This window comes from Diabrotica virgifera, chromosome 5, assembly GCF_917563875.1.
Source record: "Diabrotica virgifera virgifera chromosome 5, PGI_DIABVI_V3a".
NCBI lineage: Eukaryota > Metazoa > Arthropoda > Insecta > Coleoptera > Chrysomelidae > Diabrotica > Diabrotica virgifera.
Window position 1 is genome coordinate 122849728 of NC_065447.1, and position 14213 is coordinate 122863940.

Consider the following 14213-nt stretch of genomic DNA (forward strand, 5'->3'; position numbering starts at 1 on the left):
TATTTTGAATTTTTAAAAATTTTTTCACTTTCCTTTGGTTCGGATTTGCCGAAAGTTCGGATTTGCGGGGTTCGGATTTGCGGGGTTCTACTGTACTAAATATTTAGTAATTTTGCAAATTTTGTCAAAATTGGCAAAAAACAAAAAAATTACCTACTAAAATCATTAGCCAGTTGTGTCTGAGTTTAGCGAACCGACTATAACTAAATTTTTATTTTTTTACACATGTCCGTTTTTGATATGAAGCCACTCATATATTTCATGTTATTTCAATTATAACAGAGTTTATCTGTAAGTATACCGTATTTTATTAATTTTTACCATTTTCTCCAGCTAACCCGGATCGGCTGCGGTCCCGATTAATCCGAGTTAACGAGGTTCCACTGTACCTACAAACTTGATGCAAGAATCGTGAAAATCAGAGTACAAATACTTAATAAAGTTATAAATTGTCAAACTTAATTCAAAAATTTTGGGTGGCGCAATTTTGTGCAGGTGAGTGTATATTTGAGCTGTTAATTGCGTGAGCTAGGAATTCTTGTGTTATCGGGACCGTGCAAGTTCGGCAAAGCGACCTCTATTTCTACGCTCTGTACTTTTATTCGCACTTTTAATTATATTGGCCAATTATATTGGTCCTGGTTGCTGGATAATTGTCAAGGCCATAGTCCAAAAAAAATAATAAGAAAAAATAAGATGCAGGTTATGTTATGCAAAAGTAAAAAATTGTATGTAGTAAATAAAATTAGTTATTAAAATGCAGTACTGCAAGCAAAATACAATTAATTAAATTTACCTTTATATAATAATTGCATATCATATCAATATTGTGGAGCAATATATAATTTTTCTGCTTCAATGACAGAAGGTATGAAATATAGGTCAATTTGACAATTTCAATTGACAATATGAATTATTTAAGATAGTTGCAATATTTCTCCGCGACTCGCGCACTGTCGTTTCTCGTTTCCCTTCCAAGTACTTGCACACCGCGAATAGGTTTCCTACTATGAATTCTGTCAAGTCAAAATTGATGGAGATGTATGAATTTACTATACCTACTTAATAAAAAATTATTGCTTTAACATCTTGGTTTTTTAACTTATAAAACATAAATTAAGCATAGAACAGGGCAAGTTTATGCTATAAAGTACTAAAGTAACAAAGGAAATGTATAAAATCATATGTAGGTATCATTGGGATATTATAGGATTTTTAAAATGACAAACTATGAAAGTTTGAGAGCTATCTACCCTGGAGATTAGTAAAAAAATCTTTTTGATTCACTTGTTGAGAAGGGACAAGTATAAAATATTAAAATTAGATACCTACAATAGATAGAAGGCATGAAATAAACTGAAAATCAACTGGAAGAAAATGACAACATTTAAAAATGAATTGAGTAATTGAATTGAATATTGTTGACTTAGTTTAGGACCTTCCAGACTCACAGTCCTAATATACACAGCAAATTTTGCTAAATTCAAGGTAAAATAATATAACAAAATACAAAACATAACTTACTCCATAAGTTTCCTGAAACTGTAACACCAAATTGACTAACCATGTTGATTTATTTATTATTCCAAAATCAGTGTTAAAGTTCTTAATTGCATTTATTACATCCATTTTTTAATGTGCATTGTTTTAGTAATCTTTAATCTTTATACTATAACTCATAGAAAAAAGTGTTGTGTGATTGGGTAGAATGCGATCTTACCCTTCCAAAAATATGTCACGTATTTCAGCACCTGGTTAATTAGGGATTCCAATGAACTGTCAGTGGTGGCCGGTGGATGGCTAAACTGACATGGCCATAGACAATATGGCTGCGTTCACCAGAAATAATCGGTTTAAGTTTCAACTAAACAGCTATGTTGCAGCGCTTTAAAACTACGTTTAGTCTGGTGAATGGTATTTTTCCGTTTGACACTTTCATAGTTGGTTTTTTTGTGTTCTCACCTGTTCTATGTATGAACCTAACCTAAAACGAGATTCGTTGTTTTTGTTGATTTATTATAATTATCGTTCAACGATAAATTGGACGTATCTTAAACAAATTTAATTCAAAAATGGATAATATATTCTTTTTCTCATGATCATCTTTCAGTGCGTCACAGTTTTTCGATTTCTCTCTAACGCATTAAATTGTATGTGACAGAAAAAAAGGCACGTCTTTGAATACTTTGGTAATTATTCTAGTTTGGTGATTATTGTAGTTGTCGATAGATGGCGCCATAATCAAAAAATAATTATTTATTAAATAAAATAATAATATTATCAATATAATCTGTACAATTTATAAGACTATACAAATGAAAGAAAATACCATTTTATAAATGCAATAGACACAATTGATTTGGTTTTATTCCAAATTGAAAATAAAATTTGACAACTGTCAGATTTAACTAAAATGTCACGTTAGAATAAATGTCATAAATGTGTATTATCACGGACTTACCTTTTTTTCTATAATTTGTGACGCACTGAAAAATGTTCATGAAAAGGAGAATACTACCTTTATTGATGTTTGAGAATGAAATGAACAAGAAATAATTTTTGGTGCTGCTGGCTGTGCTGGACTTGGCAGAGCAGAACCATTGGATGAACCACCATAAATAAATAATAATTATCACGTAAATATGAATTATGTTGAAAATATTGTTCATTAATACACAAATTTACAATTTCGTGAGCATATACAATTATGTATCTCCTAAGTTTCAATTACTTTATAATTAAAACCATTGTAAAATAAATATTTTCAAATAATCGCGCCATTACAATATATTTCTTAAACACGTTCAATATTGAAGCGATACAAATACTACGTTCAATAAAATGGCGACCGCTTCGTCAATACGTTGAAGTTTAGCCTAAATTGACGTGACGTTCACCCGAAAAATCTTAAACAGTTTCAGAGCGCTGACGTAGCGCACTGGTCTGGTGAACGCACCCATAGGCTGCGTTCACCAGAAATAATCGGTTTAAGTTTCAACTAAACAGCTATGTTGCAGCGCTTTAAAACTACGTTTAGTCTGGTGAATGGTATTTTTCCGTTTGACACTTTCATAGTTGGTTTTTTTGTGTTCCCACCTGTTCTATGTATGAACCTAACCTAAAACGAGATTCGTTGTTTTTGTTGATTTATTATACTTATCCTTCAACGATAAATTGGACGTATCTTAAACAAATTTAATTCAAAAATGGATAATATACTACCTTTATTGATGTTTGATAATGAAATAAACAAGAAATAATTTTTGGTGCTGCTGGCTGTGCTGGACTTGGCAGAGCAGAACCATTGGATGACCCACCATAAATAAATAATAATTATCACGTAAATATGAATTATGTTGAAAATATTGTTCCTTAATACACAGATTTACAATTTCGTGAGCATATACAATTATGTATCTCCTAATTTTCAATTACTTTATAATTAAAACCATTGTAAAATAAATATTTTCAAATAATCGCGCCATTACAATATATTAAATATATTGTACGTATTGTATTCTTAAACACGTTCAATATTGAAGCGATACAAATACTACGTTCAATAAAATGGCGACCGCTTCGTCAACACGTTGAAGTTTAGCCTAAATTGACATGACGTTCACCAGAAAAATCTTAAACAGTTGCAGAGCGCTGACGTAGCGCACTGGTCTGGTGAACGCACCCATTGTTAAGGGGGGTGGTCATGGCGTATCTATGTTTACCTTGAATATTGACAAATTTGTAAAGAATATCCTGTTTGGTTTTGTTTTTTTGTTAATTGTGTAGCGAAATTTGTGAAATTGTGATAGCAAATTAAATATGAAGTGGTTTAAACATTGGATACGCCTATGGATGACAGTTTCGCCATCCAGCAGCCATATTATATCACGTGATTTGGAATACCTCATTGGAAGTATATTACAAATCTGGCCTCCACATAAGTGGTCTGTAGCTTTGACATGATAGGTGTGAAATTTTAAACGTTCTTGTTGTTGATTGGATAGGAAGGTAGCGTAATCTAGCCTCCATGCTAGGTACATCATAGCCTCCATACGGTACTTCCAATATTTAATATTATTTTATTCAAGTGGACAATAAATGTAAAACACAAACAACTTTTGTTTCTTAATTATTTATTTATACAAAAATGTGACATTTTACATAGAAATATGAGTATTTAATTTGGATTAAATAAATGTTTACTTGTTGAATTTTTTCACCGTCTGCACACAACAGCTGAACGGAGCCATTAGACCTAACAACAAAACGCGGAATAAAGTGTGTATTTTAAAACTGTTGGATAAACAGTACCTACAATCAGAAAATCTCTACCTTACAATCAGAAAAACTTGCCTTTAAAAAGGTACTCGATTACAAAATAACAAAAATATCAAAAAACACGACTGAATATCAGCTTTTTATGGTGACACAAACACATCACATAACCGACCATATAAAATAACTGAACGACAACGAACGAACGAACACGAACACTGAACACAGATTCACAGATAGCGCAGGATTTGTCAAAAGTCATGTTCCACCAATCACAATGCCGACATCAGCGCCTCTGACAAAATGGAAGGAAAATAAATACGATTACATATTTTTTATTAGAGTGCGCGGGGCATGCTATAACTGACATGATACTGTCACTGTGTCCAGTCCAAGTCCAATGTTGACATGACAGCATATTTATTCTGTGAGTGACAGCATGATGGTAGTTGGAAACATTCCGTGCACTGTAGATATCAGGTCTGTTCCTTTGTTTTAAGTGTAACACTAGTTCTTGAAAAGTGTAAGAAAAGTGTAATAGTGTTACACTTTCTTGTTTCTTTCTTGTAGTGTTTACACTTTTTTCACGATACACTCAACTTCTGTCGTAGAACGCGTACAACTCGTTTCTTTGAAATAGCGTCATAAAGTTAGCGAAACGGTTTTTTCAAAGTCGTTATTTTGACTTCTACCATAGCTCAAAAAATTGCACCTCGTTTGCGGATAATTGTACCATTCAAAATTTCATTTGCGGAGTTTCCGTTCTCGAGATATAAGCAAATCAAAAGTGGAGATTTCGGCGCAGCGCTAAAAATAAATGTCGATTTTCAGGGTATAAAATGCCGTAAAGTCACTAAATAACCATATCAAAAAATTGCACCTCGTTTGCGGATTATGAATAAACTGGTTTTAATTGAAAATTATGAAAATTGAAAATGTTATAAAGGAAAAACGATATTAATGTTGGTTGCCTATACTGTAGGGGCAAAGAATGCCAGAATAATTTTGACTTTTGGTAAACCTAAACTGTAAGGCTAAAAGTAGTATGTACCATAGTCAAAATAACTCCTCCTGACTTAAAGGTAATCCCTCCTTTGAAATTTCATTTGGGGATTTTCCGTTTTCGAGATATAACCAAATAAAAAGTTGAGATTTCGAATAAATTTTCATTTTCTGGGTATAAAAAGCCGTAAAATTGATAAATAACCATATCACCTAATTGCTCCTCGTTTGCAGATTATAAATAAACTGGCTTTAATTGAAAATAATGAAAATTGAAAATTTTATAAAGAAAAACGATATTAACGTCGGTTGTGGTTGCCTACACTGTAGGGGCAATGCAAAGGAATTATTATTCGTAGTAGTGATGTTGATTATAGTTACTTTCGAGCATTCGTTACAAATCGTTACTTTTGTATAAAGTAATCATTTACAGTTACAGTATTCGTTACTTTGGATTACTATGATTACTTTTGTATTTGAGTACCGGTAATCATATCGAGAATCGCATTTCTCAGTAGGTAGATATTTTGTATAGGTATTTCGATATAACAACGACCTTCACCGATCTGTTTAAGGGATAAATCGTTACTTTTGTATAAAGTAATCATTTACAGTATTCGTTAATTTGATTACTATATGATTACTTTTGTTACTTTTGTATTCGAGTACCGATAATCATATATCGAGAATCGTATTTCTCAGTAGGAAGGTATTTTGTATAGGTATTCTGTCACACCCTTAAAACGCTTCATACCGATAACGATATTCCATAACACTCGTAAAATACCGGTCCCGTCCGTTACTCGCTAGGATACGATTGGTATTTTTTTTATAGAAAGTAATCAAGTGTACTGGTTGTAGATACAATAGTCGTTACCCGCTCTGATACGATTGGTACAAAGTAACGAAGTAATCAGAGTAATCAAAGTAACGATTTGCCTCTCTGTATAGTAATCGGTACTTTCGGTATTCGTAAGTAACGAGTACTTTGTAACGAATAGTTACTTTTTCAACATCACTATATACACCATGGCCAGAATCATTTTCACTTTCAACTTAACACATTTAATTTCTCCTGGTTTGAGGATTATGAATAAACCTGGTTTTAACTTAACTAAAAATCCGCTGTGTCTAGGTACACGCTAACGTGTACACAAGTAAAAAAGTTACTGTCTATTCGGTAGGCTTACACCGGTCACGGATTAAGAAAGAAATGAACGAATTGACTGGTCCGCTGTAGTTTGACTATTTACACATTGGCGCAGTCATTTTTTATTTGAGGGGATGTTCTTATATAAATCAAATAATTTAAAATGTTAGCCTCACAAGCCTAAACAATATAATTTCATGATTCTTTACAACAGTTCATTACCCGTAGCAAAAAATCAGTATACCTAATTTTAATTGTTGCATGAATATCCATATAATAAAAATAAAACAAATTCTAACTTATAAAAGGTAGAAGGCTAAACGTTGCTGTATTGTTGATGTTTTAATTTAATCTCTAAAATGGTTTTATATAAAGTCACAATAAATTTAAGTGATATATTAAAGCGGCCGCAATGCAGCCTATAGTCAATAAGTTTTCTTTGTTAGTTATGTATATTTAATAGTTTTTATGTATAATGGGGTATTTTCCCCGTAAATAAAAATTATTAAAAACAATATTATAATATGTATGTAACTACAATATCTACAAATAGTTTCAATTTCAAACAAATCACACTTACTAAAATGATCACGCCTTGAAAAGAATCCGGAAATCCTACAGCAGGGCATCATATAAACATCAAATATTCAAGTAAACTCCTAAATATTATTAAGTCAATATACGTACCAATTTTTTTTTACTAAAATGATTTAGTCTTTATTGTTCACACTATCATCTTCATCGCTGGGGTCACCGTTAATTGTTATTATGATTGGGTTTATTTCGTTAATTTTATTTTCACGAATCCACCAATCCTTAATTAATTTTTCGCACTTGGATATATAGTTCCGCCATACTTCTGGAGTTGCAATTGAAAGTGCTTCTCGCCAAGTTTCCCAAACCGCTTCGTCAGTATAACCACTAGGACCATAATATGGTTGTCGTAATATTGTTTTGCTGTTCTCCATATATTTTCGATGGGATTAAACTGGCAGTGGTGTGGTGGAAGATGTAAAACTTGATGCCCGTAACTTTCAATAACTTGAACCACCAGAAAGATTTTTGGTTTCGCATGTTCTTTTGCCAAACGTAACAACTCAGACTTTAATATAAGCTGTGGAATAGATATGCGTTCATTTGTTAGCCATTCTTTAATTTTATCTACATTCCACGAATTTGCTGGACTTTTGTTTAGTATTTCTGAATGGTAAGGCGCATTGTATAAAATAATTACGCTGGGCTCACTTAATCCGGGAAGAAGTTTTTCACGCAACCATTTCACAAACATTTCCGTGTTCATATTGTCATGATAGTCACTGTTTTTTATGTAGACGAAAATATTAAATTAGCACCTTTTATATATCCTGTCTTCCCTCCCGCGTGCAGAATTATATGTCGCTTCCCTTCTCCACTAGTATGCTTGATCGATTTTATGTTGTCATCTTACCATATTCTCTTGGTAGCATCCTTAGAAAATATCCATGTTTCGTCTAAATATACAAAAGTTGACTCTTTTTCTTTAAATTTGTTATATTTTCTCAGAAACTCAATTCTCTTGTGTACAACAGAACTTCTTTCACAAAGCGCTTTTCTGTTATCCTCTTTTTTAAATTTGAATCCTATGTTATGTAGGACTTGCCATAAACTTGTTCTGCCGATATCACCAAATTCCCCCTATTCTCATTTTAAAAAATCATCGATTACGTCATCACACCCAGATGGATGACGACACTAGTATGATATGTATGCCAAAATATAATTTAAAAACAAAAATCGGCCTCTTTCGGGATTTTCCCTAATGTCATCGGTTTACGAAATAACAAATTTATTCCTTTCATTTGCACCCTACTGTATATACGAGTAGATGCAAAATTTACTAAATGCATTAACATTATTTAGTGGTGGCCGCATATCGAAATAACTACTCTGTGATAGACCACATAATGGACTAATTAAACATCTAGGATCTAACAACATCACGAGAAAAACCAAATGCTAAATATACAAAACCCTGATAAAACCGGTCCTTATATATGGATCAGAGACATGGACACTGTCGAAAAGCGATGAGAACTTATTAGGTACGTTTGAACGAAAAATGCTCAGACACATATACAGGGTGTCTGCGTAACTTGGAACCATATGGGAAACTTTTTTAATATCAATTTTACGAAAAAAAGTCATTCTCTATAAAGTGCTCTGCCCAGTCTAAAACCTAAGATGCAATCATCAGATATCAAATTTTGTCAACAGTATACGAGGTATGTCAAAAAATATGAATTTTGCTCAAGAGCAAAGTACCTTTATATTTCAAAATATCAAAAAAATTTATTATGAAAAGTTATTTGTAATTAAAAACTATATTCAAATATGCAATAACAGCCTTCTACTTAAAAAAAAAAATCTGAAATTTTCCTAAATGACCGAATCCGAATATCATTTTTATTTATTAGACATGTAATAACACTTTTATTAATAATTTTAGGAAAAAAGTTATTCTTCATAAAAATCTGTGCATGGTCTAAAGCTCAAGATGCAACCATCAGTAACAAGTTTGTTAATTTTATACGAGGTGTGTCCAAGAAAGAAAGAATTTCTAAATTATTTCTAAATTCATATTATTTGACACACCTCGTATAAAATTAACAAACTTGGATAACTGATGGTTGCATCTTGAAGTTTAGACCATGCACAGATTTTTATGAAGAATACTTTTTTTCCTAAAATTATTAATAAAAGAGTTATTACGTGTCTAAAGGCTGTATGACACTATGCATTTTCTTGTATCATTTCTAATATCGTTTCTGATATCGTTTCTTGTATACATTTTCTTGTATCATTTCGTGTACGTACATTTGTGCCCTGTATGACACTATGCAAGTTTTTTTTTTTTTTTTTTTTTTTTTTTTTTTTTTGAAAAATGGCTTTGGCAGAGCCAATTAGCCAGACTTGTTTGTGATTGATTGCAGATTCATAGTCATAAATTTCTTATAAACATAAGTACATTCTACAATATTATTTTTATAGATACATTGGTACATTGTGTAGCTTTTTTTATTTTGTTTTTTTTTTAATTATTTTACTGTTTTTTAAATATAAAATATATTTTAATTTGTGCGAAACACTTCTTTTTTTTATGTTTGTTTCTATTTTTTTTTCTTTTTTTATTTATGTTTGTTTCTATTTTTTTTTATGTTTGTTTCTATTTTTTTTTTCTTTTTTTTATTTATTATTTTTTTTGTTATTATTTTATTATGTGTTTTTTTATATATATATATTTTTTTAATTTTTTCAAACCACATTAACAAATTATGCCTATTATATTAAGTTTACAACTTGTATTTACATAATTTAACATGTTTATAAATGAGATGAAGAATTTCCATATCATTTGTAAATATTAAAGTATTAAGGTTTATTGGGAAAAAACATTTTAAATCTTTTAATTCTTTATAAAGGTCGTTTATGTTATTTATGTTTAAATGACATTCTAATATGACATGTGTTCAGTGGTGTCATGGTGTGGGAACGCGTGGGAACGCCGTTCCCGCACTGGTTAAGAAAAGAAAAAAAAATAATAGAGAATTTAGGTTTTGTAAACAAAAATTAGCAGTGCCTTCCGGCACTGCGTTCCCGCACTGCTAATTTTGCCATGACACCACTGCATGTGTTAGATCTCCGATTTTGCCACAAGTACAATTGGGAGTATCTGACAAGCCGATTCTATGCATGTAATATGGCGTAAGAGCATGATTGGCTCTCAGCCGATTAATGGTCTTTATAAAATGTCTGTTATATTCTGTATAAAACCATGTTTTTGAGAATATCCTAGGGTTACAATGAGCAAAATTTGAGCCAGTATTACATTCTCTGTAATGCAATTGCCAATTATTTTTAAGTTTTTGTCTGCTAAAAGTATCAATATCTGAAGCTGGAATTAAATTTTTGTTTATTTTTTCTCCGATTACATAAGCTGATTTAGCAAAATTGTCAACTATTTCATTGCCTTTTATTCCCGAATGACCCTTAATCCAAGCAATTGTTACATTTACTCCTAATTGTGTAATTTCAAACAGAGTTTTAAGTATATTCAATTCAATGTGGTTTATGTGTTTGACTGTTTGAATGTTACTTAATCTGTCCACCACGCTTTTACTGTCAGTAAATATAACATAATTGCTAGTTGGATTCAGTAGTACATACTGAACAGCAAACATTACTGCTATCATTTCTGCTGTGTATATTGAGCATTCAATAGGTAGGCTATATTGATGATGGTAATTTGTATTTTCGTGGAATACTGCACAGCCCGTTCCATTTGCGTCTTTTGACCCATCGGTAAATATGTATTGAAAATTTGACCATTTTTCTCTAATAAGTATATCAAACATATTTGGCGGTAAATGTGAGCTTAAATAACATGTTTTAACCTTGTTAGAAAATAATGTTTTTGTCATTGCACTGTAGTAAGGCGGAATTTGGCTTTTATAGATAACTTCACTGTACTTTACCGTACTTAGATAACTTTCTACCAAAGGTATAGATTTTTTAGTTCTCCAGTACCTATGAGTGAGGTCTAAAACTGATAGCTCATGTAGATCTTGAAGGTATTTACATTTTTTGGACAGAATTCGAGTTGTAAATTTATCACTGAGAAATTGGCGGCGTAAATGCAATGGAGGTTCCACTGCTTCATTTTCCATTATTTGGACTGGAGTGGATTTTAAATAACCTAGGCATAATCTTAAGCATTTATTTTTTTGAATTTCAAGTTTATTTAGAAGTGTATTGGTCGCTGATCCAAATAAATGACAGCTATAGTCGAGAATGGGTCTGATCATGTTACGGTAAAACATCAAAGCAATATTTGGGTCTGCTCCCAAATTTGTTTTATAGAAAGCTCTTAAAATATTTATTGAGTTTTCTGATTTTTTAACAATATGATGAATGTGATCTTTCCAAGACAATTTCCTGTCTAGATAGGTACCAAGATACTTAACACAGCTTTTAATTGGAAAATTAAATTTTCCAACGTTAAGATTGCCTTGTGGAACTCTACGCTTTTTTGTAAAGTAACACACCTCAGTTTTTGTGTCAGAAATTGATAATCCTACTTCTTCGTAGCACTGATTTACGATTTCTAATGCGACTTTTAAATTATCCTCACATCTACTTAACAATTTTCCTTCTGTATATAAAACAACATCATCAGCATATTGAAGAATTTTTGTATTGTTGGGTATACTAACTTCAAGATCTATGTTGTACAGGATGTATAAAATCGGGCTTAAAATACTCCCCTGTGGCAATCCAATATTAGTTAGTCGGGGATATGAAAATTCATCATTATTAATTTTTAAATAAGTTAATCTGTTGGAATATAAAGATTTTAAAAAGAGAGCAAATGAATTAGGGATTCCAATATACAACATTTTTTTGTAAAGAATGTCTAAATTAACATTATCAAAAGCAGCGGAAATGTCAAGGAACGCAGCTGCTGTAGACTTATTTCTTGTAAAGTTAAGTTGAATTGACGTAACTAGAGCTGCAGTTGCATCTTGAGTAGACCTAGACTTGCGAAAACCATATTGGGATCTTGGAAGTATACCATCGTGTTCTAACCAATGTTCAAATCTATTTTTAATTATTCTTTCGAATGTTTTTAAAAGACATGAAGACAAGGAGATAGGTCGGTAAGAATTTGGATCACGGTCTGGTTTGCCAGGTTTTTTAATAGGAATTATCAGGTATTCTTTCCAACTATTTGGTACTGGTATCTTATTTGTCCAAATATTGTTGAAAATGTTTAGTAGTGAAATTTTATGTTCGATCGGTAAGTTGTACAACAGCGAATATGACACATTGTCTATACCTGGAGAAGTATTATTTCTTTGTTCAAGGGCTCGATGCAATTCCCATAGATGAAAATTTTCGTCAAAATTGTGGTTTTGTCTGGATACTGTTTGAATATCTTCTTGTACGGTGTCGTCATTTGGAACCCATGCCGGAGCAATTTTTCTGTGGAAATCTTGCAACCATGTATCTTCTGGATCAATAGGTACTGTGTTGGCTTGTTTGCGGTTTTTAAAACAATTAACTTTTCGCCAGACATCTTTTAATGGTGTTCTTGAGTTTAGTCTTTCGCAAAAATCAATCCAATTCTTCTTTTTTTTCTGTTTGAAGATTTTCTTTGCAACAGCGTCAAGTCGTTTATACTCTATTAAATTTTGGAGCGTTGGATTCTGTTTATAATTAATGAACGCATGTTTTCTACTTTCAGCTGCTAGTTGACACTGATTATTCCACCATGGTTTCGGAATATGGCTTCTGTTTTTTTCGTTAATGGAGGAATATTTTGGAATAGCGATGTTGGCTGCCTGGTTTATATGTGTTAACAATTCTTCGTAGATTAATGGAACTTCCATTGCTTCCAAAGTACTGGCATAAGTCATCCAATTGGCTCTGCTAAGGTTCCATATTCTATGTTTTCTACTGGATGTGGCTTCTGTTGCGGAGAAACTTTGTGATGAAATAATGATTGGCACATGGTCAGATCCATGAGGTTCTAGTAGAGTATTCCAATGGAAATAAGAAGCAATATCTCGGGAACAAATGGTTAAGTCTACAGCAGAAGGTTTTTTGGAAATAGCGAGAGTGGGAGACCCATCGTTTAAATATTCTAAATTACAATATTCTATAGCATCTAGAAGATCTTTACCTAATCTATCATCAACTTCGCAACCCCACGCCAAATTGTGTGCGTTAAAATCGCCTCCTATTATAAATGGTTTTGATATATTTTCTAAAAAATTTATCCATTGTTGAATTGAAACTTTATTATTGGGTTCATTATATAAAGAAATTATATGTAAAGGTTTTCTGAAAGGTGAAATTTTAATGGAAATACACTTATATGTAAACGAATACGTATTTGGAAAAATTATTTCTTCACATTTTATGTTAGATTTCAAAAGGATGGCACATCCGCCATATCCATCAGGGCGGTCAGCTCGAAAACAATTAAATTCTTTAAAATTATAATATTTTCCCGGTTTGAACCAGGTTTCAGATAATAGAGCTATACTGATGTCGTTCTGATGGAGTAAATATTCTAAATTATGTTTATTAGCAACTGCCGAACGACAGTTCCATTGTAATATGTTTATTTTAGTTAGGCCTGCGATTTGATGTTAGATTTTGGTTAAAATGGTTACTAATTAACTGAATTACATCAGATTTTGAAATATTAAAATTATTATTTTGTTTAATTGAATTAACAATTGTAAGAACTGATTCTAAAATGACATTTATTACAGAAGAATCTAACTCTTCTGACTGTGAATCTGCAACGTTTAAGTTTTGTTGATAGAATTGACTTTTAACTATTCCCTCAGAATGTTTTGGAGGGGAAACTACAGATATTATTTCTTTTCTTGCTATATCAGTTGGGTCTGGACTATTTGGCTTTTGTCTTTTATTTGGCCTACTGGTGTTGGTGTGAGGATTAAATATAAATTTAGCAAAGTTATTTCCTTGGGTAGAAGTAGAAGGTTGTGAATTTTGTGAAAAATTTGTATCATTGTTTGTGATATTTGACCTAAGAATACTAGCATATGAATTCTTTGGTATATTTTTATTTGCATCGTAAAAATTAACGTTTGTTAAACCCATCGTCTCTTTTATTAACTTTTGTCGTGTGAATTCTGGACACGCGCTTAAATTCGTAGTCAAGTGATTCCCCTTACAGCTGAAACATACTTGTGTGAACTCAACTTTTGTACAATTT

The 14213-nt window shown here is 31.8% G+C and overlaps 2 protein-coding genes across 8 annotated transcripts in view; both read right to left on the reverse strand.

Moving 5' to 3' along the window:
* LOC126884349 (neuropathy target esterase sws) overlaps positions 1-1796 on the reverse strand; it is a 1280173-nt gene extending 1278377 nt beyond the window's left edge. For 2 of the 7 annotated variants that reach the window (XM_050650280.1, XM_050650276.1), the window contains exon 1: positions 1525-1796. In XM_050650280.1, coding sequence (XP_050506237.1) covers positions 1525-1629 — 105 coding nt within the window. In that variant the 5' untranslated portion in view covers positions 1630-1796. Of the gene's footprint in view, positions 1-796; positions 836-1524 lie in introns of those variants that run through there. The other 5 variants (XM_050650278.1, XM_050650277.1, XM_050650273.1 and 2 more) reach the window with 4 other exon arrangements.
* Positions 1-14213, reverse strand: part of LOC126884351 (uncharacterized) — a 409697-nt gene that overhangs the window by 377953 nt on the left and 17531 nt on the right. The window lies entirely within an intron of this gene.